At 34.5% G+C, this 24299-nt stretch overlaps 4 protein-coding genes across 4 annotated transcripts; 3 read left to right on the top strand and 1 right to left on the bottom strand.

Annotated features, from left to right (window-relative positions):
• The first annotated feature begins 1208 nt into the window (after positions 1-1208).
• Positions 1209-5240, top strand: LOC114380388. Its single transcript, XM_028339410.1, has 4 exons — positions 1209-1961; positions 3442-3725; positions 4168-4395; positions 4514-5240. Exons 1-4 carry the CDS (start codon positions 1532-1534, stop codon positions 5033-5035), a joined length of 1464 nt encoding a protein of 487 aa, XP_028195211.1. The 5' UTR covers positions 1209-1531; the 3' UTR covers positions 5036-5240.
• Positions 5241-8118: 2878 nt separating this feature from the next.
• On the top strand, positions 8119-8786 carry LOC114380576 (histone H3.2). The gene has a single exon (XM_028339697.1). It carries the CDS (start codon positions 8213-8215, stop codon positions 8621-8623), a length of 411 nt encoding a protein of 136 aa, XP_028195498.1. The 5' UTR covers positions 8119-8212; the 3' UTR covers positions 8624-8786.
• Positions 8787-16434: 7648 nt separating this feature from the next.
• On the top strand, positions 16435-19280 carry LOC114379433 (IRK-interacting protein-like). The gene is made up of 2 exons (XM_028338084.1): positions 16435-16922; positions 17617-19280. Exons 1-2 carry the CDS (start codon positions 16680-16682, stop codon positions 19141-19143), a joined length of 1770 nt encoding a protein of 589 aa, XP_028193885.1. The 5' UTR covers positions 16435-16679; the 3' UTR covers positions 19144-19280.
• A 748-nt stretch (positions 19281-20028) lies between these two features.
• Positions 20029-24058, bottom strand: LOC114379434 (lysine-specific demethylase JMJ30-like). Its single transcript, XM_028338085.1, has 6 exons — positions 23445-24058; positions 23023-23232; positions 21778-21912; positions 21526-21669; positions 20986-21078; positions 20029-20342 (listed from the first exon to the last, which is right to left on the bottom strand). The coding sequence occupies exons 1-6, from the start codon at positions 23913-23915 to the stop codon at positions 20154-20156; spliced, it is 1242 nt and encodes a 413-aa protein (XP_028193886.1). The 5' UTR covers positions 23916-24058; the 3' UTR covers positions 20029-20153.
• Between the last annotated feature and the right edge of the window lie 241 nt (positions 24059-24299).

Below are 24299 nucleotides of genomic sequence, written 5' to 3'. Positions count from 1 at the left end.
GATTGAAGGAGACTTATAAATACCAAAAACTGTGAAGATATGACGTATAATTTGAAGCGCTCATTATTCAAATTATTTTAGTAGAAAGCTCTTTGTGTCAATCCTTGTAAAGTTAAAAATTCTCAAAACACTTTATTCATCTTGAGAGAAAAGATTAAGTATTGAATTTGTTTATCCTTCTGTAGGACGATAAAGTGTTATTCATTGTGCAATAAAACCAACAAATATTCTGATGTGTGTTAGAGGCAATAATTACTTGGTAGGAGAAAGAATATTGATTGTAACAAGCTTGGAATAAAGCTTGAGTTAATGAGACAGTACCAAATCCTTATAACTTGTTGAAGTTAGTAAAACTTGATTTGTCAAGAAATGAACATAGTCTCGATGGTTGAGACGAACTAATATAAATTTTCTGTGTGATATTCTTATTTATTGTTTCTTCTACCATTTGAAGTAACTTAGGATTTGAAATTAATATTTGCTTTTGAAAAACATTATTTGTTTTACAAAAATTTAAAACTATGGTCTAATCCATTTTGCAAAAGTCATATCTATTTTCTTAAGTCCTACTTTATCTTACGATAACTTTGCTGTTTATGAAAATGATTTAAATTTAGTAAAAATCACAATTCAATCTCATTCTTGTAATATTTATCTTTACAAAATATATTATATTTTAAAAATAACTCAAAATCTTAATAAATTAATAATAAATTGGAAAGAGATTATTCATCCATCATTTTACTCTTCTTTTTAAAGTGATTTTCACCAAACAACTTTTAAAAAACATACCTATTAAAAGAAAATTACAATCATTCATCCATTTTTTTTCCACCTCAATTCCAAGTATTCCACGTCATTTATCTTCTTGTTCCATTATTCTTATTTATCAAATTTACCACTTCCTTTAACATGCTTATCTTTTTTCTTTATATGTTTCTTGCATCCATCCCTAGCAACTCGAAATAAGACACAGGTTAATCAACACTACTATTGACTGTTTAGAATGAATTATAAGATTGTCTTACTGAACGAAGGAAGAAGAAAGAAAGAAGCCATCATATATATATATATATATATATATATATATATATTCTAATTTCTCTTATTAACATTTTAACAAAATTAACCATTTACATTTACCAAAAGCAAATATAAAATAATAATCCCAGAACTAGTGTTGACATTTAGTAACCCGGAGAGGTTCATTGACTTTTTGGCTCGTTAATCGCAAGCGCACCAATATCTTTCTATTTTCTGCAGTTTCTTACCGACTGAATCCATCCTCTCTAGCTTCAACATTTCCGTCATTAAAAAAGGAACTTTTTTTTACCATTCCACGTTTCTGTAATTCTACATCTCTTATTCAACATTTAGTTTCCACAAAACCATACGCACCATGGTCATATAACTATTAATCATCAAACACCAAAATCTCAAACCCTCTCTGCTAAAACACAAGCAGTTTCTCTCAAACTGAGTCGTGTGAATTAACCAAGCACATGAAGTGAATAATTTTCAAAGTACAAACATGACCATGGACCGGTTATCACAAAGCAGTTCGGACTCACCCACACGAGGAGACCCCAAAGTGTTATCCATAGAGTGTCTCAAGGGAAGTTCCAAAGCCCACGAGTGGACCGGAGACATGCTTCAAACCGGAGACATCGTCGAAGAGCTTCGAATCGGAGCTTCTCCTAACGCGCTTATCAGCTTCAGATCGCCTTTTAAAAACGGCAAGAGTGGCGTTAATAGAATCCTGCAAGACTCCTACAAGAAGAAAGACACCTCTATCCTTGTTCTGGTTCGCCGAGGACCCCACGAGTTCGCCGAGCTGCAGGCGTGTATTGTCCCCAACGATTCCTCCGGGAAGAAGCACTATGTCCTCCGCTCCATCACTGATCCTAACTACGTCGTTGCCTTCCTGGATCGAACTGAAACCGAGTGCTTCCAACTCCAAGGTACTCTTCTTCGATTCTTCCCTTTTCGTTTACATTTTTTGTTTCTTTATCTCCTCCCATGCCCAATCTAAGAAAAAATCATATTTTTCTTAATGTAAATTATAAAAAGATTTAATTAATTTTATCGTTATTATAATTATTTGTTAGTCCTTATCCCTTTTAATTCTAAGTTGTTTGTTCCCCTTGGATTTCGGATTTCAATTATTTAATTAATTAAAACAAGTTCAACACACGCTTGTGTAGAATTAACCATCTAGGATGTGTTTGGATTTCCGGTGAAAAGTTCTAAAAGTATGTTTAAGAAAAAAATGAGTTTAAAATTATGATTGATTACTTCCCAACCCATACTTGTAACTAAGATTTAACCTAAAAGGTCAGTTTCAAAAAAAAAAAAAACTATTGAAATATATTTTCAAGACTCAGTTCTTCGTTCCCAGGTTTAATTGAATTGATGAATAGGTAGATAAGTTCATTTATTTTTGTGCTTTTTTCTTAATTTTTTAATTTATTATTTATTTTATTAAATATAAATAAATTGATAGGAGATAGGATGGCGTATTGTCTTATTCTGGTTAGGCTGTTAGTGACTTGTTACCGTTTATAGTTAATTGTCTGTCGCTATTGAAAAATGACAAGTTATTATTGTAAAAAAAATTCGGTTCTGGTTGTTAGATTTTTTTTGGCTAAACTGTTTTTTTTTAAGAGACAAATAAGGAAACGAGAAGTGAAAATACGTGATTTGAGTCTCTGCGTCGTCTCTCTGATTTCACTCAACCCCATTGCTTTTGTTCTTTTTATGGTTGATTAGTTATTAGTGTTTACAACTTCGCACTAACGTGAGTGGCACCTCTTCCCGCTTTTGTTACACAGATTTAAGCCTTTTGGATTTTGTGTTAACTGATATTTGGCACTATATGTTTGGGTGGAATGAATATCCATTAAAAGATAGTTGAGGCATTAACTTCTTCTCATCTGAAAGCTACAACTTTTGCTAGATTTAGGCATCAAGTTGCGTGACCCTCGTGACTTCCTTCTGTCAATGATCTCGACATTCAATTCCCCTAATTTCCATTGTCATAGTGCACTTTTGTATTTTAATTATACATCATTTAAAAACCAGGATTTTTCACATCTAGAGTTAGTCTAAAGACAAGAAAAGTCAAAAAGTTGTGTTTGGTGTTGCTTATGGCAGTAATTAATATGGAATAATAGATATCGAATTATTGATACATACATGATAGACTGATAGTCATTAGCATTAACTAGAAAGAGTCTAGTTACTCTAATACAATGTAGTATTAGATACCTTGATAGTAGTCTGTTTTGGCTTTTGTTTTAAAATTTCCTGGATTTGTTTTAAGCGTAGAGGTCTAGTTTTATTCTCTTATTATGTTTTGTCAGCAATGGAAATGGAGTTGTTAATTTTCACTTTATAATATATGTCTTGATCTAATTTGTAAACAATAACTGCACTTTGCAGCTTCAAGGACCACTAGGATGGTAAATGCACTAACTAGGACGCGGTTACAAGATGGATATGTCTCGTATCCATGGGAGAGGAGGATGCAGGAGTTGCTATCAGTTCCCAATTCTAGCAATTTTCTTTCAATATTACTTCTTCCCAAAGTTTCAGATAGGATAGCTGCTCGCTACAATGATGTGGAGGATACACTAGCCAGGGCAAATACGTGGCTGAATGCAGCTCAAGCTTCAGGTGTCCCTATTGTCTTTATGAATGTCCAAACCGAGTCCCTACTTACTAAGGTAAATAATGATCATGATCAATTCCCTAATTGCATTGAGGCACATTCAGTTGTGGCATGCTAGTAGCACAATGTTAATTTACTACTATAATGTTGTTTTCCAACATGTCACTTGATGTACACAAACTGTTGTTAGGCCTCTCTTATTTTCACACTAAATTTTTTGAAGGGTACTAATTCATGATTCACATGAACTTTTGTAAATTCCACGAGTCACACACACAAAAAAAAAAAAATCAAATTCCCAGTTCAGAGGAAGGACATTATAGAACACTCTTAATTTGTGTAACATCATGTTTAAATTTTGAAATTGGAATTACAGTATACTATTTGTCTGGCAGTAGGAGAGGCACTGTTTAGAATGTTACAATATTAATAGTTTAAGAGATTAATAATGGTTTTTGTTGCACTATGTGGTAACTGGTGTTTCTTTTGAGTGGCAGATCTCTGGAGAGACAGCTTCTTCCACTGTAAATGCAGGATCATTATCCGACTTATCTAACCTTGCAAATGCAAGCCTTTATGGCTTTGAGGATTACCATGGAGTAGACATTGGTGTTGTTAGAGCAGTTCGGCTCTGGTATGCTCCAATCGGAGGAGAGATCTCAATTGAGATAAAACTAAAAGAGGACGACGCAAAGCTTGGCTTTGCCATTAGTCGTACAGAAGAGGTCTCTCTCTCTCTCTCTCTCTCTCTCTGTGAATCTAGCAATCACTTATATAGTTAAAACAGATTGATTCATTGTTGGTTTTAGGCTTTAAGCTAATAGTTTTGTATGTGATCAACAGGGTTTTATTTTCATCCAAACAGTTATTGAGGATAACCAAGAAAATGTACCAGCCACACGTTCAGGACTCAGCAATCTGTATAAAGCAGCAAAAGATACTTCAAAGTTGTTGGTAGTATCTAGGCTTTCAAATCAGAGAGTCCTCCCATGGATGGTCTCTTCAACAGGAGCCATTAGGTGTTATGACACTGTTTCATTGAGCCAGAAACTCTCCTTGCATAGACACACCAAAGTTCCTATTCTCCTTCATGTCTTCCTTTGGGATAGAACATTGGCTTCAAGTGTAGAAAGTACAAGATTGAGTTCATTATCTCCTTCAGTGTTGCCATTACCATTATCACAAGAAGTTCAATTGGCACCCCATCCAAATGAGAACCAAATACAGCCATTGCCCCATGAAGGGTCTGATGCAGGTGGTGGTGTCAGCAGTGTTGGTTCTCAGCCAATGCAGCTCGAGAGAGACACAGCTGGGGATCTCTCATTCAGATTCCACAACTTCTCAGTGTCCAACTGCTGGTTATGATATAGTATTATATATACATAATACATTATAGGAACTTTTTTCCATGTTTCTTTTTTGAGCCTTGTTTTCTCCTTGTACATAAAGAATAATATATATTATTGCTTCCATCTTCGGGTCTTTTCCAAGAGTTGAGAGCTTGTTTTTGCTTCATTAGCTTGTTCACAGAATAGCAGAATAAAGCTTCTAGAATTGCTAGTTGAAATCATGCACTTTGTTCTGGTTGTCTTTCATTTGAATGTGACTGCAGACTAGTACCACATAAATACCAAACCAAGGAATTTTCTCCTCTCTAGCTACTTACTAGTGACTACCACATAAAATACCAAACCAAGTAATTTTCGAAACAAACAATAAATTATGAAAAAAAGGGTTGGTCTGACGGCGCCTACAATGAAAAAATACGCTGTACTCATTAATGTGAATCATATATCCTGGCTAGTGGCTAGTGGCCAATAAGAATATCTATTTGTGAGTTTCTTGTTGTTAATTGTCATATTCCTAGTCTGCCAATATTTTCCTTAGCGGCTTATCATTATTATCATGACAAATACCAACAAGTGTCATAAAAGTATTATCTAATGAATTAACAGTGAAAAAGTTGATTAAAAAATCTTATTGATATATCACACTCTGATTTTTAATGTATAGTTCTTTCGGTCTTAAATATAAATAATAAAATTCTCTTATTTTTTTATCTTAAATGCAAATAAATGATAATTATTTATGTTTTATTTAATAAGATTCTCTCTAATATACCATTCATTTAATAATATAAAAAAAATTATGTTTGATATCAAGTTTTAATAAATGATAGTGTAGGAAAAATATTTATTTTTTAATTAAAAATGATAATTTAATAAAATTAACTAATTTTCTTAATAAGTATAAAGTATTTCTCTTTTTGCATATAATCAAGATCAAATGGAACACTTTTTAATATTGATTCTAGCATTTTAAAAATTGGTAAATAGAATTTGATTGATTGATGTAAGACACCTTTACAAACTATTCATGAAAAAAATAATTATTTTGAAATATATTATCAAAGTGAGATTATTTTTAATGGTTAACTTTTTAGTTAAATTAGCAAAAAATTATTTCATGTCAATAATTCTAGCATTCAAATGTATTGTTTTCTTTCCTTTATTTTTTGGTGAGCTTATGTAGCTTATGTTCTCCATTATTTGTCCCTGGGTCCTTGCAAAAAATCTTTAACAACTTTAGAGTGTGTTTTACTCACAATTTTTCTTGTCTCATTCCTAATATTTCGATACCTTATCCAATTTTTAACATTTTTGCCCTGTAAGACTTTAAAGCATTCTATTTTGTTTTAAACCTTTTCACATCACCACCAAGGTTCCTTATCTCTGAGCTCAAAATACATTCACTTGAGTCAGCTTTAACAACTTTCCTTATATTCGTAAGCATCTCATCCCATGAGGTTAGCACTACCTTGTAAATAATCCCAAACACCTTCCTCCAACAATTTATACTTAAAAGTCACATTTTTGCTACATTGTATGTAATAATTTGTCGCGACAATGCTCACGAGACATTGTTTCTAGCCCCCAAGAATCACATAAGAGTTTGTCTTTTTTGAGTTGTCACTACTTGATCCTTGGATTTTGTAACTTGTTTGCCTTTTGAAATGAACACCACAAATCAATACTATGTTGTGTAGTTAGATCTCCAAAACCAAAACAATCATAAGCACTTGTAAATTGTCTTCTTGATTACTAACCTGTCAATGTAGATCCATGCCTAAAAAAAATCTCTCGAGGAATGCCTTGATCAATCCCTCTAAGTCTTCCCTTGTTTTTCCTTCACAAATACCTTTGTTTCTACTTGAGGTGCATAAACACAGATGATATTGATAGTTTATTGTGCCATAGATGATTTTAAGGTTAAAATTTTGGTTATATTTCTCTTGAAGCTCACCACACTTATTTTCAATCCTTGTCCACAATAATATTTATCCCATTTTTTCACTTTGACTTGAAATGCATACCAAAGCTCAAAGCTCGTAGTATCCATCTCCTTGACTTTTTCTCCAACCTGTTTAGTCTCTTATATATAGATAGATAATATTAATCCTCCCCTGCATCATGATGTCTACCACCTTTATAGACTTGCCTATCAAAGTATCAATTTGCCAAGTTAATCACTTGTGAACTAACTTCTTTATGCTCACCCATCTAGAAAAATATGAAGATCTTTACTTATTTAACACCTCATTGGGGTGTCAATGTAGTAAAGTTACTCATTTAACATTATAATTGATGATATAACATGTTGCTTTCTAGTAATCACCTAACATTAGTAGAAAATTTATGGTGAGTAATCTATGTTTGGTATAAAAATGAGTTTTGTGTTGGTTGTCAATGATCTAACATGATCCTCCTCCTTAACTCGATCTAAGGGTTAACAATGATAAAGATAAGCCAAGTTTACATCAAATTTACAAATAAAAAAAATAATAATTTGAAATGAATGTGAAATAATTTTTTCCAGTAATTATAGAAATAACATGTGTATAGCAGTAATACTACACATTCCAATTTATAACAAAAAATTAAATTTATAATTTTTTTACTTACTCTTCCACTTATTTGAATAAGTAATTTTTTTCTTCATTTTTTCCATTCTTATTTTTATTACGAGATTTTAAAGGGAAAATGGTAAATCCTATACTTTAAATTAAATGGCTTATATAAAATTGTAAAAATAAATAAAATATTGACACATTAATTTATTATTTTCAATAAAAATAATTTATAATTTTTATCTTTCCTAAAACTAAACTCTAAAGAAACTAACAAAGAAATTGAATCCAAGAATAATAATAATAAAAAACCTCAACATGTACCAAGCAAGACGTGGCTTGTTCCTACTGGTGTCTTTGTGAGTGTCACGGATTGCAATCCGTAGCTTCAACCGAGGAAACACGGCATCCGTTGATTCCCACACCGCATTAACGGTCCTATTTCCGAGGCTGAATCAAAATTTTGCAAACCAAAACAGCATTTCAAAAATTCCCGCTCAACCTTTTTTCTCCATCTCCACCTTATATAAATACACTCCATCTCACTCACGCAACACACAATACTTCCACCCTCACCATTTGAGTTCATATCATTCGTCTTCTTCTTCCAACGTGAAGCAATCTCTGTGTTCGAAATGGCTCGTACGAAGCAAACCGCAAGGAAGTCCACCGGAGGAAAAGCTCCGAGGAAGCAACTCGCCACGAAAGCAGCACGCAAGTCCGCTCCGGCGACCGGCGGCGTGAAGAAGCCACACCGTTTCAGGCCGGGTACGGTGGCGCTGAGGGAGATCCGAAAATACCAGAAGAGCACCGAGCTTCTCATAAGGAAGCTTCCTTTCCAGAGACTCGTAAGGGAAATCGCTCAGGACTTCAAGACCGATCTCCGCTTCCAGAGCAGCGCTGTCTCCGCTCTGCAGGAAGCCGCGGAGGCCTACCTTGTTGGGCTGTTCGAGGACACCAACCTCTGCGCCATTCACGCCAAGAGAGTTACCATTATGCCCAAGGACATTCAGCTTGCTCGTAGGATTAGGGGCGAGAGGGCTTAGGGTTTGTTCGTGTGATGTACAAAGCTGTAGTACTTTCTTAGTGTTATTGTTTTGTAATCGATTATGAAACTTCTATTTTCACTGTGACTGGATTGGAAAATCATTTGTAGTATGGAAAGTGTCAGTGGTGAATCTTGAGAATTACATCGTCTTTGGTCTTTAATCTGGTAATATAATAATATCCCTTCTAGTAAGATTAATTGGGATTTTGAAAGCAATTAACAGATAATAATTTTTTTTTCTTTCCTAAAATATAGTGTGAGGCTTTGATTCTCAAAGCAGGTAAAATTTGATGATTATGCTTTGGAAGGATTTAATCATTGATTATTAATTGAGAGAATATGAAAGTTAATAACGTACCTATATGGACTGGGCTTATTTTTGTGGGCCGATTTATGCAATTACTTGTAGCGGAGCTCATTCTATTGGCGGGAAAGAGGTTTTAGCAGAGAGGATAGTATATTTTCCCTTTTGTTTTTGCTATTGTGATGCAAAAACTAAGCTGTGAACTTAAAGCTCGAGAAAATGGAAAAAAATACTTGGGTTTCACATAAACAACCAATTGGAGAGGTTCAGCCCCTTCGAAGGTAAATTTGTTCTTCGTGTGTTCGATTTCTGTTTGTTGACATAGGTCTTGAGATTTGTTATGCTATAAACTTTCAATTGGAGGTTGCATTGGAAGAGGAGCTCCGTTGAACTAAATGGGAGATTTAGTATAACTATCGTCATGAGATGCTGGATCTGCTAATTCGATCATATTCAGAGGTGTGTTTGGCCTTTTTGGTTATTAGGTTTCTGGCTAAATCGATTGTTTTTTTTTTGTGTGGTTTTATTCTGGCTGTCTTTCTTATGCTATGCTTAATTTGTGTAAGGTTGCAGCGTTTCCGCATTTGTATCAAGTGGATGGGGCGCCATGCCAATCTCATGTATGAGTTGATAACTCTGCTAAATGAATCTCTTGATGCATTAATTTAATTTAATGATTTTTTTGGGCATGTTGTACAGACAAATCAATTGATTGGCGAGGCAAATGGTGATGGCCATCTTCCATTTAGAAAGTTAGTATTCTGACTTCTTTGTGTTTGATGACATGAACCAAGATTAAAAAAATGCAAATATTAATATTCCTGTAGTGTTTGTGTAATCAAATGCGGCTGTTTTTCTTCTTCCCTTCCTGTTTATACGCCAGTTTGTGCCTAGCATGTAAATTAATTTACAGTAGCCCATGCAAAAAGTATTATATATGTAAAATTTGTAGTGAGTTATTAAATGCTGCAGCCACACTTGTAGTTTTAAGTTAATATCCACCATATAAAACGGAATCAGCTACACAAGGATTCTGGTTTTAATCAACCAGACAATTTGTCTAAGGATTAGATGAACCAGTATATGATAGTACTGTTAAGTGTTAACCACATTTATGATCCATCCCAAATTTTGGTAAACTCCTCGGCACCTATATCTAATTGGATCAATTTTTTTGAGGCTCCTGCTTCTCTTCATGAAGCTCTACTGATTCTTTCTAATTCTGAATTATTTTAAGGTATGTTCATCATGGCTGGAAATCTTGAATGGTTATTATGATGAATGCAAAACATATAATCGTGTCAAATACTTATGACATTTCAGTTTGGACAACTTGTCATGATCATGTTATCTTAAGTTTATCTCCATATTAAGATTTTTTATGAGCATAAGAGATTTTGATTTTTGATTTATATAATTATTTTTTTCTAGGTAATTCTTGTTACAATTGGTGTATTTGAAATTTGTTTATGCTTTCTTGGAAAAAGAATTGAATTAGTAGTTTAGCAATGGCATGAACTGCTAGAAATGTAATGTTCCATATGTGGTGTGTTGCTTTTCATGACATTAGTGATTTCTCTCTACAAATAGCTTACATATGTTTGTTAACAGGCAAGGCATCTCTGCAGTAGATTTTGTCAACAAGGTAAATATAAGTTGATAATGAAAGGCTTTAGTTGAAATGAGAAACTGTTTAGGCAAATGTAATTGTGATGTTTCAAAAGTAAATAGTTCATGTGTAATGTACTAAAACAAGAAAAGCATCACATTCAAATATACTTAAACTTAAACAGAGGCAGCATTTGAATTAATGTGGCCAGTTTGTACCAACCAAAAAATTAGAAGTTTTATAACGTTTTTTTAAACAGATGCTTCAACGTTGGATCTGGAAATAATTAGTTGTAGTTATTATCTTCCTTTAATCAGTGCCATTTGATGTTGGTAGGGGTTATCTACATCAAATGTAGTTGTCTGTTATTTATTGAATTTTACATGTCAAGACAAAAAATGCCCCCTACATTTGATAATCTGTTGTGGTAATTTTTTTCTTTTAATGTTTTCATGTAGGTCAGGCGTTTTGGATACTAATAATTTTCAAGTTACGCATATTCATTGCCCACCCCCATTTTGATTGTAAGTTTATCAATTTTCATTTAGAATCGCTTTGTTGATATTTGTGAAATGGCTTTTCAAACTAAACTACGTCTAATTTTGTTTACTGTTTTCATTTTTGTTAGAAACGATTCCTATATTCCCGCTGACATATCATATTTAAGAAAACGACGGGTTCGGTAAGAAATTTTATTGAATATAGTGCACCTACTTTATTTTTACACATGATTCCCTACAATTTTTTTACCTCTAGTCAAATCGGAAAGCCACTACTAATGGGCTGACCCATCACTTGTGCTGTGCCCGTGCTTCCTGTCTCGTGTGAGCCATTCGTACTAACTCAGCCCAATTTTAGATGCAAGCAGACGTAAACTCGCTTATGTATTGGATTTTAAACTTTATAAAAATCTATTAGGTCACATGATATTAACAGAAATTTGATGTAAAACTCATAATTAGCGTAATGTATGTATTACTGAGGAGTGAATCAATCCACATAAAATTATTTTAATTTAATTAATAATTTTAGCTTTAAGTCCAAAATATATAATTAAATAGTAAAAAAAATTATGTTATACATAATAATTATATCTATTTTAAACATGATTGTTTCAAATAAAAAATATTAATGTGTTTGAGAATAAATCAAAATTGTGAATGTTTTAAAATATGAATACTAAAATTTAAAAAAAATATATAAAAATCATGGATTAAGAATTAAAAAGAAACTAAAATTATAATTTAACCTAAAAATTAATATCAATAATGTAAGTAGAGTTACTCAGTGGGGTCAATTTAGTGGTAGGAGATTGAGGCAATGTGCATGGGATCATAAGTTTAAACTTTAATGCAAGTATTGTAAAAAAAAATGCAAGTAGAGTTATGTTATAAAAGATTTAAATAAGTGAAACTCAAACTTATAATTAGACTCAACGTAAATAAGTTTGAGCAATCTATTTTCTTCATAAATCAAACTTAAACTTCAAATGTTCATCTCAACTCAACTTGTTAATACTCTTACAATGGGTTTGAAAATTCGTTGATGATAAAGGAATCACGTTTAGAATTTAAAAGCTATAACTATTAAGGAATACTTATTTTTAAGGAATAAATAATCTTACATTGCATTCTTAGACATTACATTCTTAAAAATATTATTTCCTTGGATATGTTTGAGTTAATAATTAAGTAATTTTTTTAAAAAAAATATAAATTTCATTTAATTGAAAAAATAGAAGTAGAAAAAATGTGAAATAATGAATTGAAGTGGGAGGAGGTAATTACTTTAGAAAGTAACTTCTATTCCCATTAGAATGTAAGATACCCACTTTCGTTATGAAAATGAGAAGCAAAGTAAATATGGATGTTTTGAATGAGAACCAACAATTTTGAGAATGTTTTTTAAAACTTTTATCAAACATAGAAATGTGATATTCTCAAACTCACTTTCATTAGGGTGATATCTTGAAATGAACGTCTTCATGACTTCTAAAAATCTCATTTAAAACTTTGAAAACTACATTTATAGCATGCAACCAAACTCGTTACTGATAATGTGTTTCCAGAAGTTGATACGAAGATGAAACAACATGTTTTCACTGTGTGCCAGCAATTGATGCCCCTTTTATATTAAACATCAACTGCTGCTGGACATGTGATCGAGTTGCCTTGCCATGCATGTTTGGCCTCTTACAAAAGCGAAACATGGGTAGCGAATAATCTTTTTTCCTTTAAATTTTAGCGTGTTTTACATTTTTTACTAAGTGAGATACACGTGATAGATAATAATAAAGTAATACTGTGACATGTCACATGACTAAAATCACTCCAAAATAATAGTTATTTTTTCTTTCATTTTTTGATAAATAATTTAAAATTTATCCTAAATTTATCAAGAAGTCCTTTACCACATTATATCATCATGCCTCTAATCGTCACCTTTGACTGTCCCATGCCAATGTTAATTTCCTCCGAGCATTAATTGCATCAATCAAGCCAAATACTTATTTATTTTGGAGTCTTAAGAGCATTTTATACATTTTTGTGTGCGAGATTGGTTGTTACTCGTTGCAACGAGACTACGATCGAGAGTGTCAATAACTTTATCAATCTCTCTACAACTGTCAAGTACTTTTATGCAAAGTCGAACCTTGGATATTATAAATGCTTCTAAACGGTTGATTCCTTTGGGTTGGCTTTTTTCTTAGTCGTGTATTATATATTACATTTGGTCATTCATCAACAATATAACACCATACAATTCTCCACACTCAAGCCACGAAAAATAAAGTATATATAAACAATCAAATTAAACAACTAAGACAAGATGGACAAATGTAAAGCATATATACCACGTATAAAAAGGTGAGGTGAGGTGGTATTGTTATATTATATTATATTATACTAAACAAACAGGACCACACTAATGCTAGTACTTGGTTTAGTTTATTTCTTTACAATTTCCTCTTTTGTTCCCCGGAAGAGACGCGAAATTCATATCACTTGTATCTTTCAGGCTAGGCTGTGACTGAGTGAAAATGAAAGAGAAGTAATCCTCATGCACACCAATCTTGAAACAAGGTACATGCCCATGTTCTCTATGGAAAAGAAACAAAAGAGGTTTTGCAACAAAATTTTGAGAAGAATTGTTCTACTGTAGTGCTAAATGGCCTTTTCCTAGTGCAATGCGACATTTGTCTAATGGTTATGTGAGCCCGTGGCACATGAGACCACCTTAGCGGTCCCACTTTTCCTTGTCTGAGATTTTCCAAATGGTGGCATGGTTTCTTTTTTCTTTTTTGTTACCAACAACAGATATGTAATTATCTTTTACGATAAGATTATTATAAAAGATAAATTTTTTATTTTAAATATTTAATGTAATTTCATATTTATAGTTCTAATTTAAGATCATTCGTTAAGTTTGAACAGTCTCGCACTTAAGTTAAATGGTAAGGGTAATGTCCTTTTATAACCAAAACATGTAAGGAGTATGATGGCATGACAAAGTTGTCTGCATGATTTAAATTATCAAGAGAAGTTAAAGGGTTTTTAAATTCATTAGCGTGGATCTTAGGGCTTCCCTTAACTTAAGTCCTTTTTGGAGACCTTTGTTGTTCCCTACCTCCTTGCCAATGAAGTCAATTATTGACAGAACAGACAGAAAGATACCTTTCCTAAGCAAAATCTTACACCATGATTAATCCCTATTTACTCTGATATATCCTTATGGGGTCCCATTTGATAGAGAAAGAAATGCGCAATTTCTTAATATTTGCTATATATGCTCCTTTGCTGGTATGTCTGTATTAGCAATGAAATTTCTTAATGAAATGAGCACTGAGTATGAGGGAGACTTCTAACCTGTGTAAGTACTAAGTAGTGACTAAAAAGCATTTAACGAATGGTTCACAGATATAACTAGACAAATAATGAAATGAGCACTTTGAGTACTAAAAGAAAGAAAAGGTAATGATATTGAAAGAATAAGCATTTGGCCTCTAGATAGTGTAAGGCACTATATGTTAAAGGATTACATAGCTTTGTTCAATTGTTTAATTAAATTTCTTTCTCTCTTTTTTTTGGCTATTTTCTGTTTTATTCTTTTGTTTAAGACGATTCTTTCTTATCCTCTTTTCTCTTTTCATCTTATTAAATTTTCTTCTGTTGTCAAAACCAATCACATGTCATAATGAGTTGGCTAAACTACCTAATATGATTTAGTTATATTCTTTTGACATGCTTGAGCTTAAATTTATGCTCCCAATATAGATGATAATATCATAATTTAATTCAGGCATCGTGTGCCAACGCAATCAGTTAAATGAGAAGAGACATTTTTTCATGTGGTGCTCTAACTAATCTTACTAAATTTTGTAGGTGAGTCCTTTCCACAAAATTGTGACTTATACATGAATAAGACTGAACTCCTTATAAAAAAAATTCGTAGGTTCTGAACTTAATAATAACCTGACATAAATTAGATCTTATTTCATGAAATTGGTTATCCACCTTCATTTAGTTGATGCACTTATAAAGTTATAAGTGCATTGTCCTGTTACCACGGACACTTAATTTACTCTTGAAGCAACCCCTGAACTGTTGTAACTTGCATCAATATAAAAATTGACGATACCAAAAGTAAAACTAAAAATAAAAACGATAAACACAGCATAATTAACTATGTTTACATACTATATTTAATTATTATCTTTTCAAACCATATAATATTAGGGTCAATATCCCCCAAAGATTCCACTGTCCTATATGAAATTATAGTTGCACTTATGTAAAGGATACTAGACTGAATAATAAATAAAGATTCCCCGTTTTCAAAAATACCCTTTGGGGACTAATATTCATATATGGCATGAGACGGGCTTTTTTGTCATTTAAAAAATGTTTCCCAATGCCCACTTGATCACTTGATCCCCACTGTGACACTCTGTCTCAAATTTATGATTCAATGTCTGTGAAGTGTCAAGCTTTTAGAACGTTTTGGTTATTTTGCTTTCCCCTTTTTCCCAAAAGAAACTGCACCTTTCACGCCTCAATATAATTGATCTTCAATTTTTTTTATTTTGTTTGAAGAATATGGACCTCAACCAACATAATTGCACGTTAGGGATTTGCAAAAGAAAAAAAAAAAGAAGTTTACTTTTCCAGTTGGAGTAAGTAATAAGCTTTCAAAATGTCCAATTTGCGCTTAAACCAATAAATTTAACAAGTGGGCTTCCTCATATGAATTCTCCCAACGACCTTACTTAGCAGAACAGGTTTAGCTCTTAAACTTCCATCAACGGTTAAAGCTACAGTTTTGTGCATTAGGCATTTGATTCAAGAGAAGGAACTTTCTCTAATAGGTCTTATACTCCAAACAAAGTATGGCCAACCATTTAAGGAAGAAATTGATAAACAAGGACATATACACATGTAATAAAATGGGTAGATGAAAGTAACAAGTGGGATCTAACATTACCTTATCACATAAGAACAATTCTCATCATGAAAAAGAAAAAGCCACCAAGGTCAATTGGTGCCTTTGTGAACGAAGTTCCATACTCGTGTCATTAACTGTGATGATTACACACGAAGTATGAATTAGCATTAAAGCAACATCTAGTTCAAAATATCTCTAAGTTGAAAGCAGAAATGGTTGACCACATATATGAAAGTGGAAGATAGTGGCATGGAACTTCTCATGTTCGTACTAAAGCAATCATGTGAAACAGTGGTACCACCACCTAATGCTGAATTTTTGGTAATTTTTGGAATATGTGGGCAAATTGGTAAATTAGCAACAAACTGCTGTGTTACAACCATGTAAGAGTTAAAATTCCTTCTCTCTTTCTCTCTTCTTTTTCACATCATCACATGTCCTCACCCCATTAAATTTTTCCTATGAGAATAAAAACAAAATTAGTTGGACTAAGGGTGCCCCTCTCTATCCCTGTTTCTATTTCTGGCTCTGCAAGGTTCTACTTTAGATATAGCCTTCAAATCAAATCCAACCATTAAAATACCACTTGGTCACCCCCTTTGTTCTTCTCGCCCATATAAAAAAAAATAAGTTTCTTATTTCATCTAGTGCCTATATATTATCTTCTCAAAATTTACATGTTCCACTCTGTTCTGTTTCATGGCTGCAACAACAGCAACTTCAGCACAGGTTTCCAAAGACTACAAGGATAGCAACAATGGCGACCCTGAAATTACGAGGCAGGAAATTCAAGCCGCCATAGCCAAAGCTGTGGAGCTAAGAGCTCTTCATGCGGCTTTAATGCGAGGAAATAGCCCAGCCAATGCTAGATTCCCATCCCCTTCCCCTGCTTCGGGCCCTGTTTCACACTTCTCTGCTCAAGATTACCCTGTTTTCACACCTGTGAGTATTGCAATTTTTCCATGAATTTTGGATTGAAATTTTTGTTTTTTAGTTATTTTGATGAATTGGATATCCTAAAATATGTCCAATTCGTATCAAAGCAGCTATTTTGTTCGAAGAAACAGAGTACTGTTGCTGGATTATGTTTGAATTTACTGTTCCTGTTGATCATGATAAGGACCAAATTTAAGACACTTGAATTTGTGGAATATGCAAGTGATTGTGTTGTTCCCCTTTCCCTTGAACGCTTCTATTTATTACTACAATTGAAAGGAATTATGAAACTGCTCCTTTCTTTATAGGTGGTTAGGTAGATGGGTAGATGTCATTATTATCGCTGTTACATCCTTAAACGTTACTCCTCATTTTTTTTTAAATCTTGAGGAAAAACCGACTGTGAAGGAGAGTTTTGACTTTTTTGAACATTTTAGGATTTTTGCTTTAAATTCTGCATCATGGAACTCTTAAGGTTCATTAAGTCAACTGAACTGAATCCTGCAACTATGACATTTATTATCTGACTAATTCTTTAATTTGAAGAACAATTTAATGTTTTTTTTTATCACTTTATCATTTTCAGTTTCCACCAATTTTGTGGCTGCAACTGCAAGTTCCCCCCTCTCCTTTTATTATTATTTTTTTCTTTTTCAAATTTGATTGATAATAAGTTTCTAAATTTGAGAAATATTGACAGAGCTATGAAGATGACTCTATGGTGGGGTACACTCAAAATTCCATGAAAAGCTTAACAGTATCAGAAAGTTGGGATGGGAGTGTGCTAGAAGGAGGAAACAGCGTAGAAAACATTGTAGCATATTACAAGGGAAAATCAAGTTCAAGAAAGGGACTATATGCTGGTTTTGCTAACCTTGAATCTCACATATGCCCCACTGAAGATACGAAATCTGTGACTGGCTCTAGTGCAAATCAAATTACTGTTCTTCAAACATCGCCTGCAAATGACGACTTCTTCAAGTGTAGGAGGAGAAACAGTATGGAGGATTTCAAGTCCGCATCGTCCTGCAACAAATGTAACCCTGCCACCTTAACCAGTGAATTTGAGAATGCAAGAAACAGCAAGAGCTCCAACATTGTTGTCCCTGTCACGGATTCCCACTCGTCTCTCCAATCCCAACCCAAAAGCAAGGGAGTGATTTCTTGGTTGTTTCCTAGGTTAAAGAAGAAACATAAGAATGAGAATTCCCCTAATAGAGCAGAATCTGAGGATGTTTCTCAGGTTCTTAAGGACTTGGGTATAATGTCAATTGAGACACTAAAGAAAGAGCTGGTGGAAGCAAACGAGAACCGAGATGTGGCCTTAATGGAAGTTTCTGAAATGAGGAGTTCATTGGGGGAGCTTAAACAGAAGCTGGAGTACTTGGAGAGTTACTGCGAAGAGCTGAAGAAAGCTTTGAAGCAAGCCATGCAGACAAGGGATTCTCAACCTTGTGACCAACTAAGTAGTCTTCCTCAGAGAGGGAAATCATTTGAAGGGAATGGAGAAAATTTAATGCCTGTGAGTGAGGAAGTAATGGTAGAAGGATTCTTGCAGATAGTGTCAGAGTCCAGATTATCAGTGAAGCAGTTCTGTAAGACCCTTATAAACCACATTGAAGAAACTGATCATTCTTTGACAGAAAACTTGAACTTGCTTCTCCAACCATATAAGTTGTCTCTGAATTCCAAGTACTCAAAGGCAGTTCTATACCATTTTGAAGCTTTTATAAACCAGTTTCTCTACCAAGACTTTGAGAATTGTGTTTTCCAAAAGAACGGTTGCTCAAAATTCCTAGACCCACAGCAGGATCGTCAAGCACAATTCTCCTCATTCGTTGCCCTCAGGAATTTGAGCTGGAGTGAGGTACTGAGAAAGGGAACAAAATATTACAGTGAAGAGTTTAGCAAGTTCTGTGATCAGAAAATGAGTTGTATCAACACTAGTCTAAAATGGACAAGGCCTTGGCCTGAACAGCTCCTTCAAGCTTTCTTTGTGGCAGCTAAGTGCATGTGGCTGCTACATTTGCTTGCCTTTTCTTTCAATCCACCATTGGGAATTTTAAGGGTCGAAGAGAATAAAACCTTTGACCCTCAGTACATGGAAGATATGTGTCCGAGGTCACAAGGTCCAAGCAGAGTTAAGATCATGGTGATGCCGGGGTTTTATGTTCAGGATAGGGTCTTGAGGTGTAAGGTTCTTTGCAGGTACAAGTCTGCAGCCTAAGTAAGAGTTGGAATAAGTTTTATATGCACATTTTCTTTTACTTTAGACTCACTCATTTTAAGTCTGTAACTAGCCAAATGTATGTGATAATTAATAATAGTTCAAAGTGATTTAATCTATTGCATCTTCAATTTTAAGTGCTTGAATAGATAAAGATTCAGAAGTGCAAAGAATTGTTGTTAAATAAAATTATACTTGTCACTCGATCTGACATTATGAATGCTCTCAATTTCATGTAGTTCAGAAAAAAAAAAAACGTATTAAGAATCATTTTGGATAAAGACCAAGGCTCTCAATTTCACTCGATCTAACCATACGGATACAGATGAGTGCTTAATAACTGCCTTGTTGATAAAGACCAAGGCTTAATATTGAAATATTTTTTCTAATTACTATAACCAGGCAATGTGAAAAGAAACCCGATGATTTAGTAGCTAATAACAATTATTGGTGTTGAAGGGTAATTTCAGAAAAAGAGAAAAGGAAAAAGAAGAATGTAGAAAAAAATCTTAGAACTTAATTTAAAAATAAGATCCAACAGTGTAAAATTCTTTCCCACGGTGGGAAAGATGTTTCACTTTCCCACCCTAGAATCCGTCATATTTGCAGTGTGATGTTTATCAAAACGAGGAAGAACTCTAGTGGTAAAGAAAACAACCTAGTCAGATGAAACGTAGCTACGCATGTGGAAGCTTGAATATTTTAGTATGATTAACTGAAATGTATACTATTGTTTAATTATTTAATTCCAAAAAAGAGTATAAAATTAGTTTACTGTTTGGTACTGCGTTTCACTTTCACAAACCCATATGATCAGTAAGTAATTAAAGGAAGTGCGCATGTGTAATGACAACGAGTGCCAAAAATGATGTTTATGCACGAGAATTATACAGTCACTGGGTCGTAAAATGAACTTTCACATAGATATTAGCAATGTTACTTAGAACACGCTCAGTTCTCCATTAAGAAAGAATGAAATGTAGACATCAAGATGATATGATACTATAACATTAGGATGCATCCGAACTTTCACCCTCACTCCACCAAAAGCTAACCGAAAAACTGGTAGTCAAAGACCGCACATAGTGCCACCATTTTGGCGGGATATATAACATTTCGCCTTCCTCTAAAATACAGTCTACAAATTCCAAGTCTTGCACCTTCGGAAACTTCTTTTCATCCATATCATCTAAATCAACCTTCAGACAAAAGAAATTTCTAATCAACATGGAGACAGATTTCAAAACATCAAAAGCAATAATAAATATATATCAAACAAATAAGAGAATGGATGGCACAATTTGTGCCGTCCGAATGAAATTGTAGGAATGCTAAAACCCAGAATCAACACCCCCTATAATGTATGTTTCCACTTTGCAACATTGCAAATCCATAAACCTATCACACACTGTATGTAAACCGCAAAAAAATTGTATTTTATTATTTATACAACAATTATATTTTTCTGAATTCTACATTCTGTTGGCAGCTAGTCTCGACAATAACAAGCATTGCACCAAGAATCATTTTCATCACAACTAACTTATTCTCGAGTCATAACAGATCTAAGATGGAATCTTTTAGATTAGTTATAGAAGTTTGAATACTAGTTCACTTGGCTGCCTGGGCAATCTGTAGCTCGCAAAAGGATAAAAAAGCCTAGACATACACTAAGTAACAGAGGGCATAACATTAAGACAGAAAAAATGCTACATTAATGAAACACTTCTAGAGCTCATTGGCCACTTAGATGGGATGCAGTGTCAGCATTATGCTTCCAAGCAAAGACACAAGTAGACAGCACAAGTTCTTCCATCAAACAGTACAAAAAAAACTAATTACCTGGCTGGAGTTGTGGAGCATGGTACCAGAGTGGGGGGAAAGTTCCTCAGATAAAGACGAAGAGTATAGCCTAATGTATTTCTTTCCAACAACCTGGAAGTATGAAAATGGTCTCACAGTCAAATAGATTATTCCATGGTGCACAATAATCCTTTGCATGATACAGCTAAGGCTATTAGTATGACATAATATAGACAGTTTTCTGAAACAATAGTGTAAGATACGCAACATCTTCTAGACAATTTAAAATAACAAAGGATATAATATAAACAACAATGTCATCCTCATATATTAATCTTAAAATAAACCATAAGCACATTTGAACTTCATATTTTGTCTATTACTCGAATACCACCAACAGTGCCATGCCAGCTATTGGCTCGGTAATAGGACTGCAAAATGTTGGAGTCACAGTACTCAAAAGATGAGGGCAATAACTAACAGCTAGTGGTACATAAAATGAATTCTTTGTGTGTGTGGTGGGGGAGGGGAGTTGATTGAGGTTGTAAAAGACAGCCCTGTTCTGTACAGCTGAGTTACCTGAGCTAGTATGTTATGATGTGGATCATGGTGTAACGGTGTTACTGTTCCTGCTGGACCAAACCAAGCATTGAGAGATCGTAGCTCCCCTCCACCAGTAAAACAATAGTCAGGAATAAAGATATCTTTCCGAAGCTCATTTATCTGCCATCTCAATAATATCAGAAACTGAAAGCAGTACAAGTCCTGCACTTGCACACTAAAAATGAAAAAAGTTGATTTGGAGACAACATAAATCTAAATTGTAAATACCTGATCAAATAATGGATGCTGAGCAAGATATGTAGGACCACCAGGAGAACAGCTATCAGACTTTATCCGCTGAAGAAACTCTGAAAAAGTAATTAGCTCTTGCTTCCACTCAGTACATAAATAGTTTTTCCCAACCTGGAAAAATTAAAAAATATATATAATACATACAAAGTTCCACTCCACCCTGTTTTCCCTGTGAGTGTGTGTGAAGGGATTTTCTGTATACTGCTAAACAACTTCCGACAGCCTTGCCATGACAGAAAAAGGCTACATGAGGTAAATGCAACATAAATACAAATGGTACTAGATGTAACATACATGTCACAATGTAAAGACATGAGGAACTGCAATGGACATTCACTTCACCCAAATCATAAATTTATTCAACTTTTGTCTCATGACCTATTTTTCAGTTTTAATGACTTAGTGGAAAAAAAAGAATCTACCACAGAACATCAGAGTAAAAGGAGGAAGGGAGGGAGGGAGAAGTCTTCACTCACAAACTGTTGCAACCAAAATAAAATTTATTCACTTGTTAGATGCATGACAGGTAAAAGGTTCTAGGATTTCTACATAGGGCATTTTTAGGCCTATAAAACAAAACAGATTTGAAAAGATTACTATCAATGCAAATAAACTGCACTAAACTTTATTCCAGGTGAATGATTTCCTAGCTGATGAGTTGATGACCAACTTTGGTTGCCTGTAGATATAAATTCAGGAAATATAGTTTACAAAGAGAGGACAAGATATAAGTTGCAATTAAAAGACAATTCCATCATCAGTATAACTTAAGTGCATCAAGATTGTGTTTGCCAATAACTACCCAAGGTGGACCCCTTTCCGTTTTGCTTAAATTTTACTCTCAAATTCTCAAAATCTCAAAATTCTTCTCTTCATTCATTCATACATCTCGACCTTTCTTCCCACTGACACTGCCCAATAAGCTTCCCAAACTCCTGTAAGAAAGTTGTTACTAGCAAACATCTTAAATTTCATAATTTAGCTTTGAATCCAGAAGCTACTACACATATATTCCCCAGGAGTGAGTTAAGTCACGGTTTGGTAATTGTTAATTAATGTGAGATAAGTTAATCACAAATAATGATTAAAAAGTCTTCAACCAGCCATCAACTTTTTCTCTGTAGAAGGAAGAAAATCAAACAAACATCCAATCTCAAAACCTTCATCTCGTGCCTTCCTTCCTTTACAATCATAGAAATATCGATCAATCAGACATATTACCTCAACTGGAACTGTACGGTCACCGGCAACTCTCAGCAAGTAATCTTCGTCATTCCATTTCATCTTGGCTGGCCAGTGAGACATACAATCACTGATAATAACCGGGCAGCCAGACAGGTAATGATCCTTCAGGAATTTCTCCAAGGACAGCGCCGATTTCTTCACCACAAGTTTCGTAGAAAGAGACTTCACAGGTAAAAGTTGGAGCACCTACAGTGTAAAAAGCTATAACATAAACGTCAGAGCAGAACAGCCATATATACAACAAAATCAAATGCAGCCATTACACAAATCAACATATTCCAACATTAGTACTAACACTGGCATGGATATTTAGTTACTTAATGAAAATTCGCGATTGAGATTTCGTAAATGCTGAATAAAAACGACGATAGAAGAGAACAAAGAGGAACGGACCTCACCTCTGCCATATCAAATTCGCGATCGACGAGTCGGTGTTCGGAGTTCCCCAAATCAGAAACCCTAACGCTCCTCCGTGTTTGTTCCGACACTTTCTCGATGGCGGAGTCCAAATCCATGCGGAGGAGCGTGCCTCCCATGATGATTCCCAAATCCAAAACCCTAAGTGCGTCCAAGAACTCACCGTTGCCGTAGTGGTGGCGCGCCACGTGGAGGCACGCCATGGAGTAGGCGTCGCGCCACACCGGCAGCACCGAGTGCCACGGACCCGAGTGCAGCTGCTCCCACGCCATCTCTCGAGCCGCCTCCGCCGCGCGAATGTCGCCGCCGGAAGCCAGCACCGCCATGCTCACGTACGCGTACCCGCCATGCTCGGAGATCGCGTGGAGCAGCGCCGCCGCCTCCCGGTCCAGCGTCGGCGTATCAAAACCGCGAGAAGGAGGGTCGCCGCCGGATACAGTTGTGGTAGACATTGGTGCGGCGGCGCAAGGGGAGAACTCCGGCTACTCAACTAAAAACTGGAAAAAAAAAGTGAAAGTGAAAGTACTACAAAAAAGTGCTTGATATTTGAAGCACGGTTGGAGTCTTGGAGATATTTCTAAAGTATCTTAGGACCCAAAGGTAAATAATCATTGCTAATCAATGGGTATTTATTATTAGGTAGTGGAAAGATATTTTTCTCTTTCCCTTTGCACACATCCCATTCAGATATTTTTGTCTTTTTATTTTTATGATATTTTTTTGTCTCCACATTATGGCGTTTTCGTGTTTTTGCTTTTACTTTATTTTTTTCTCATACACCTCTATGTTTTTTGAAGTTGCTTACTTGCGATGTGAGACTGTTTGATTTGATTCCA

The sequence above is a fragment of the Glycine soja genome, chromosome 12 (genome assembly GCF_004193775.1).
Source record: "Glycine soja cultivar W05 chromosome 12, ASM419377v2, whole genome shotgun sequence".
Classification (NCBI taxonomy): domain Eukaryota; kingdom Viridiplantae; phylum Streptophyta; class Magnoliopsida; order Fabales; family Fabaceae; genus Glycine; species Glycine soja.
The sequence above is the reverse complement of the archived record's forward strand: the minus strand, read 5'-3'. Positions and strand labels throughout refer to the sequence as shown.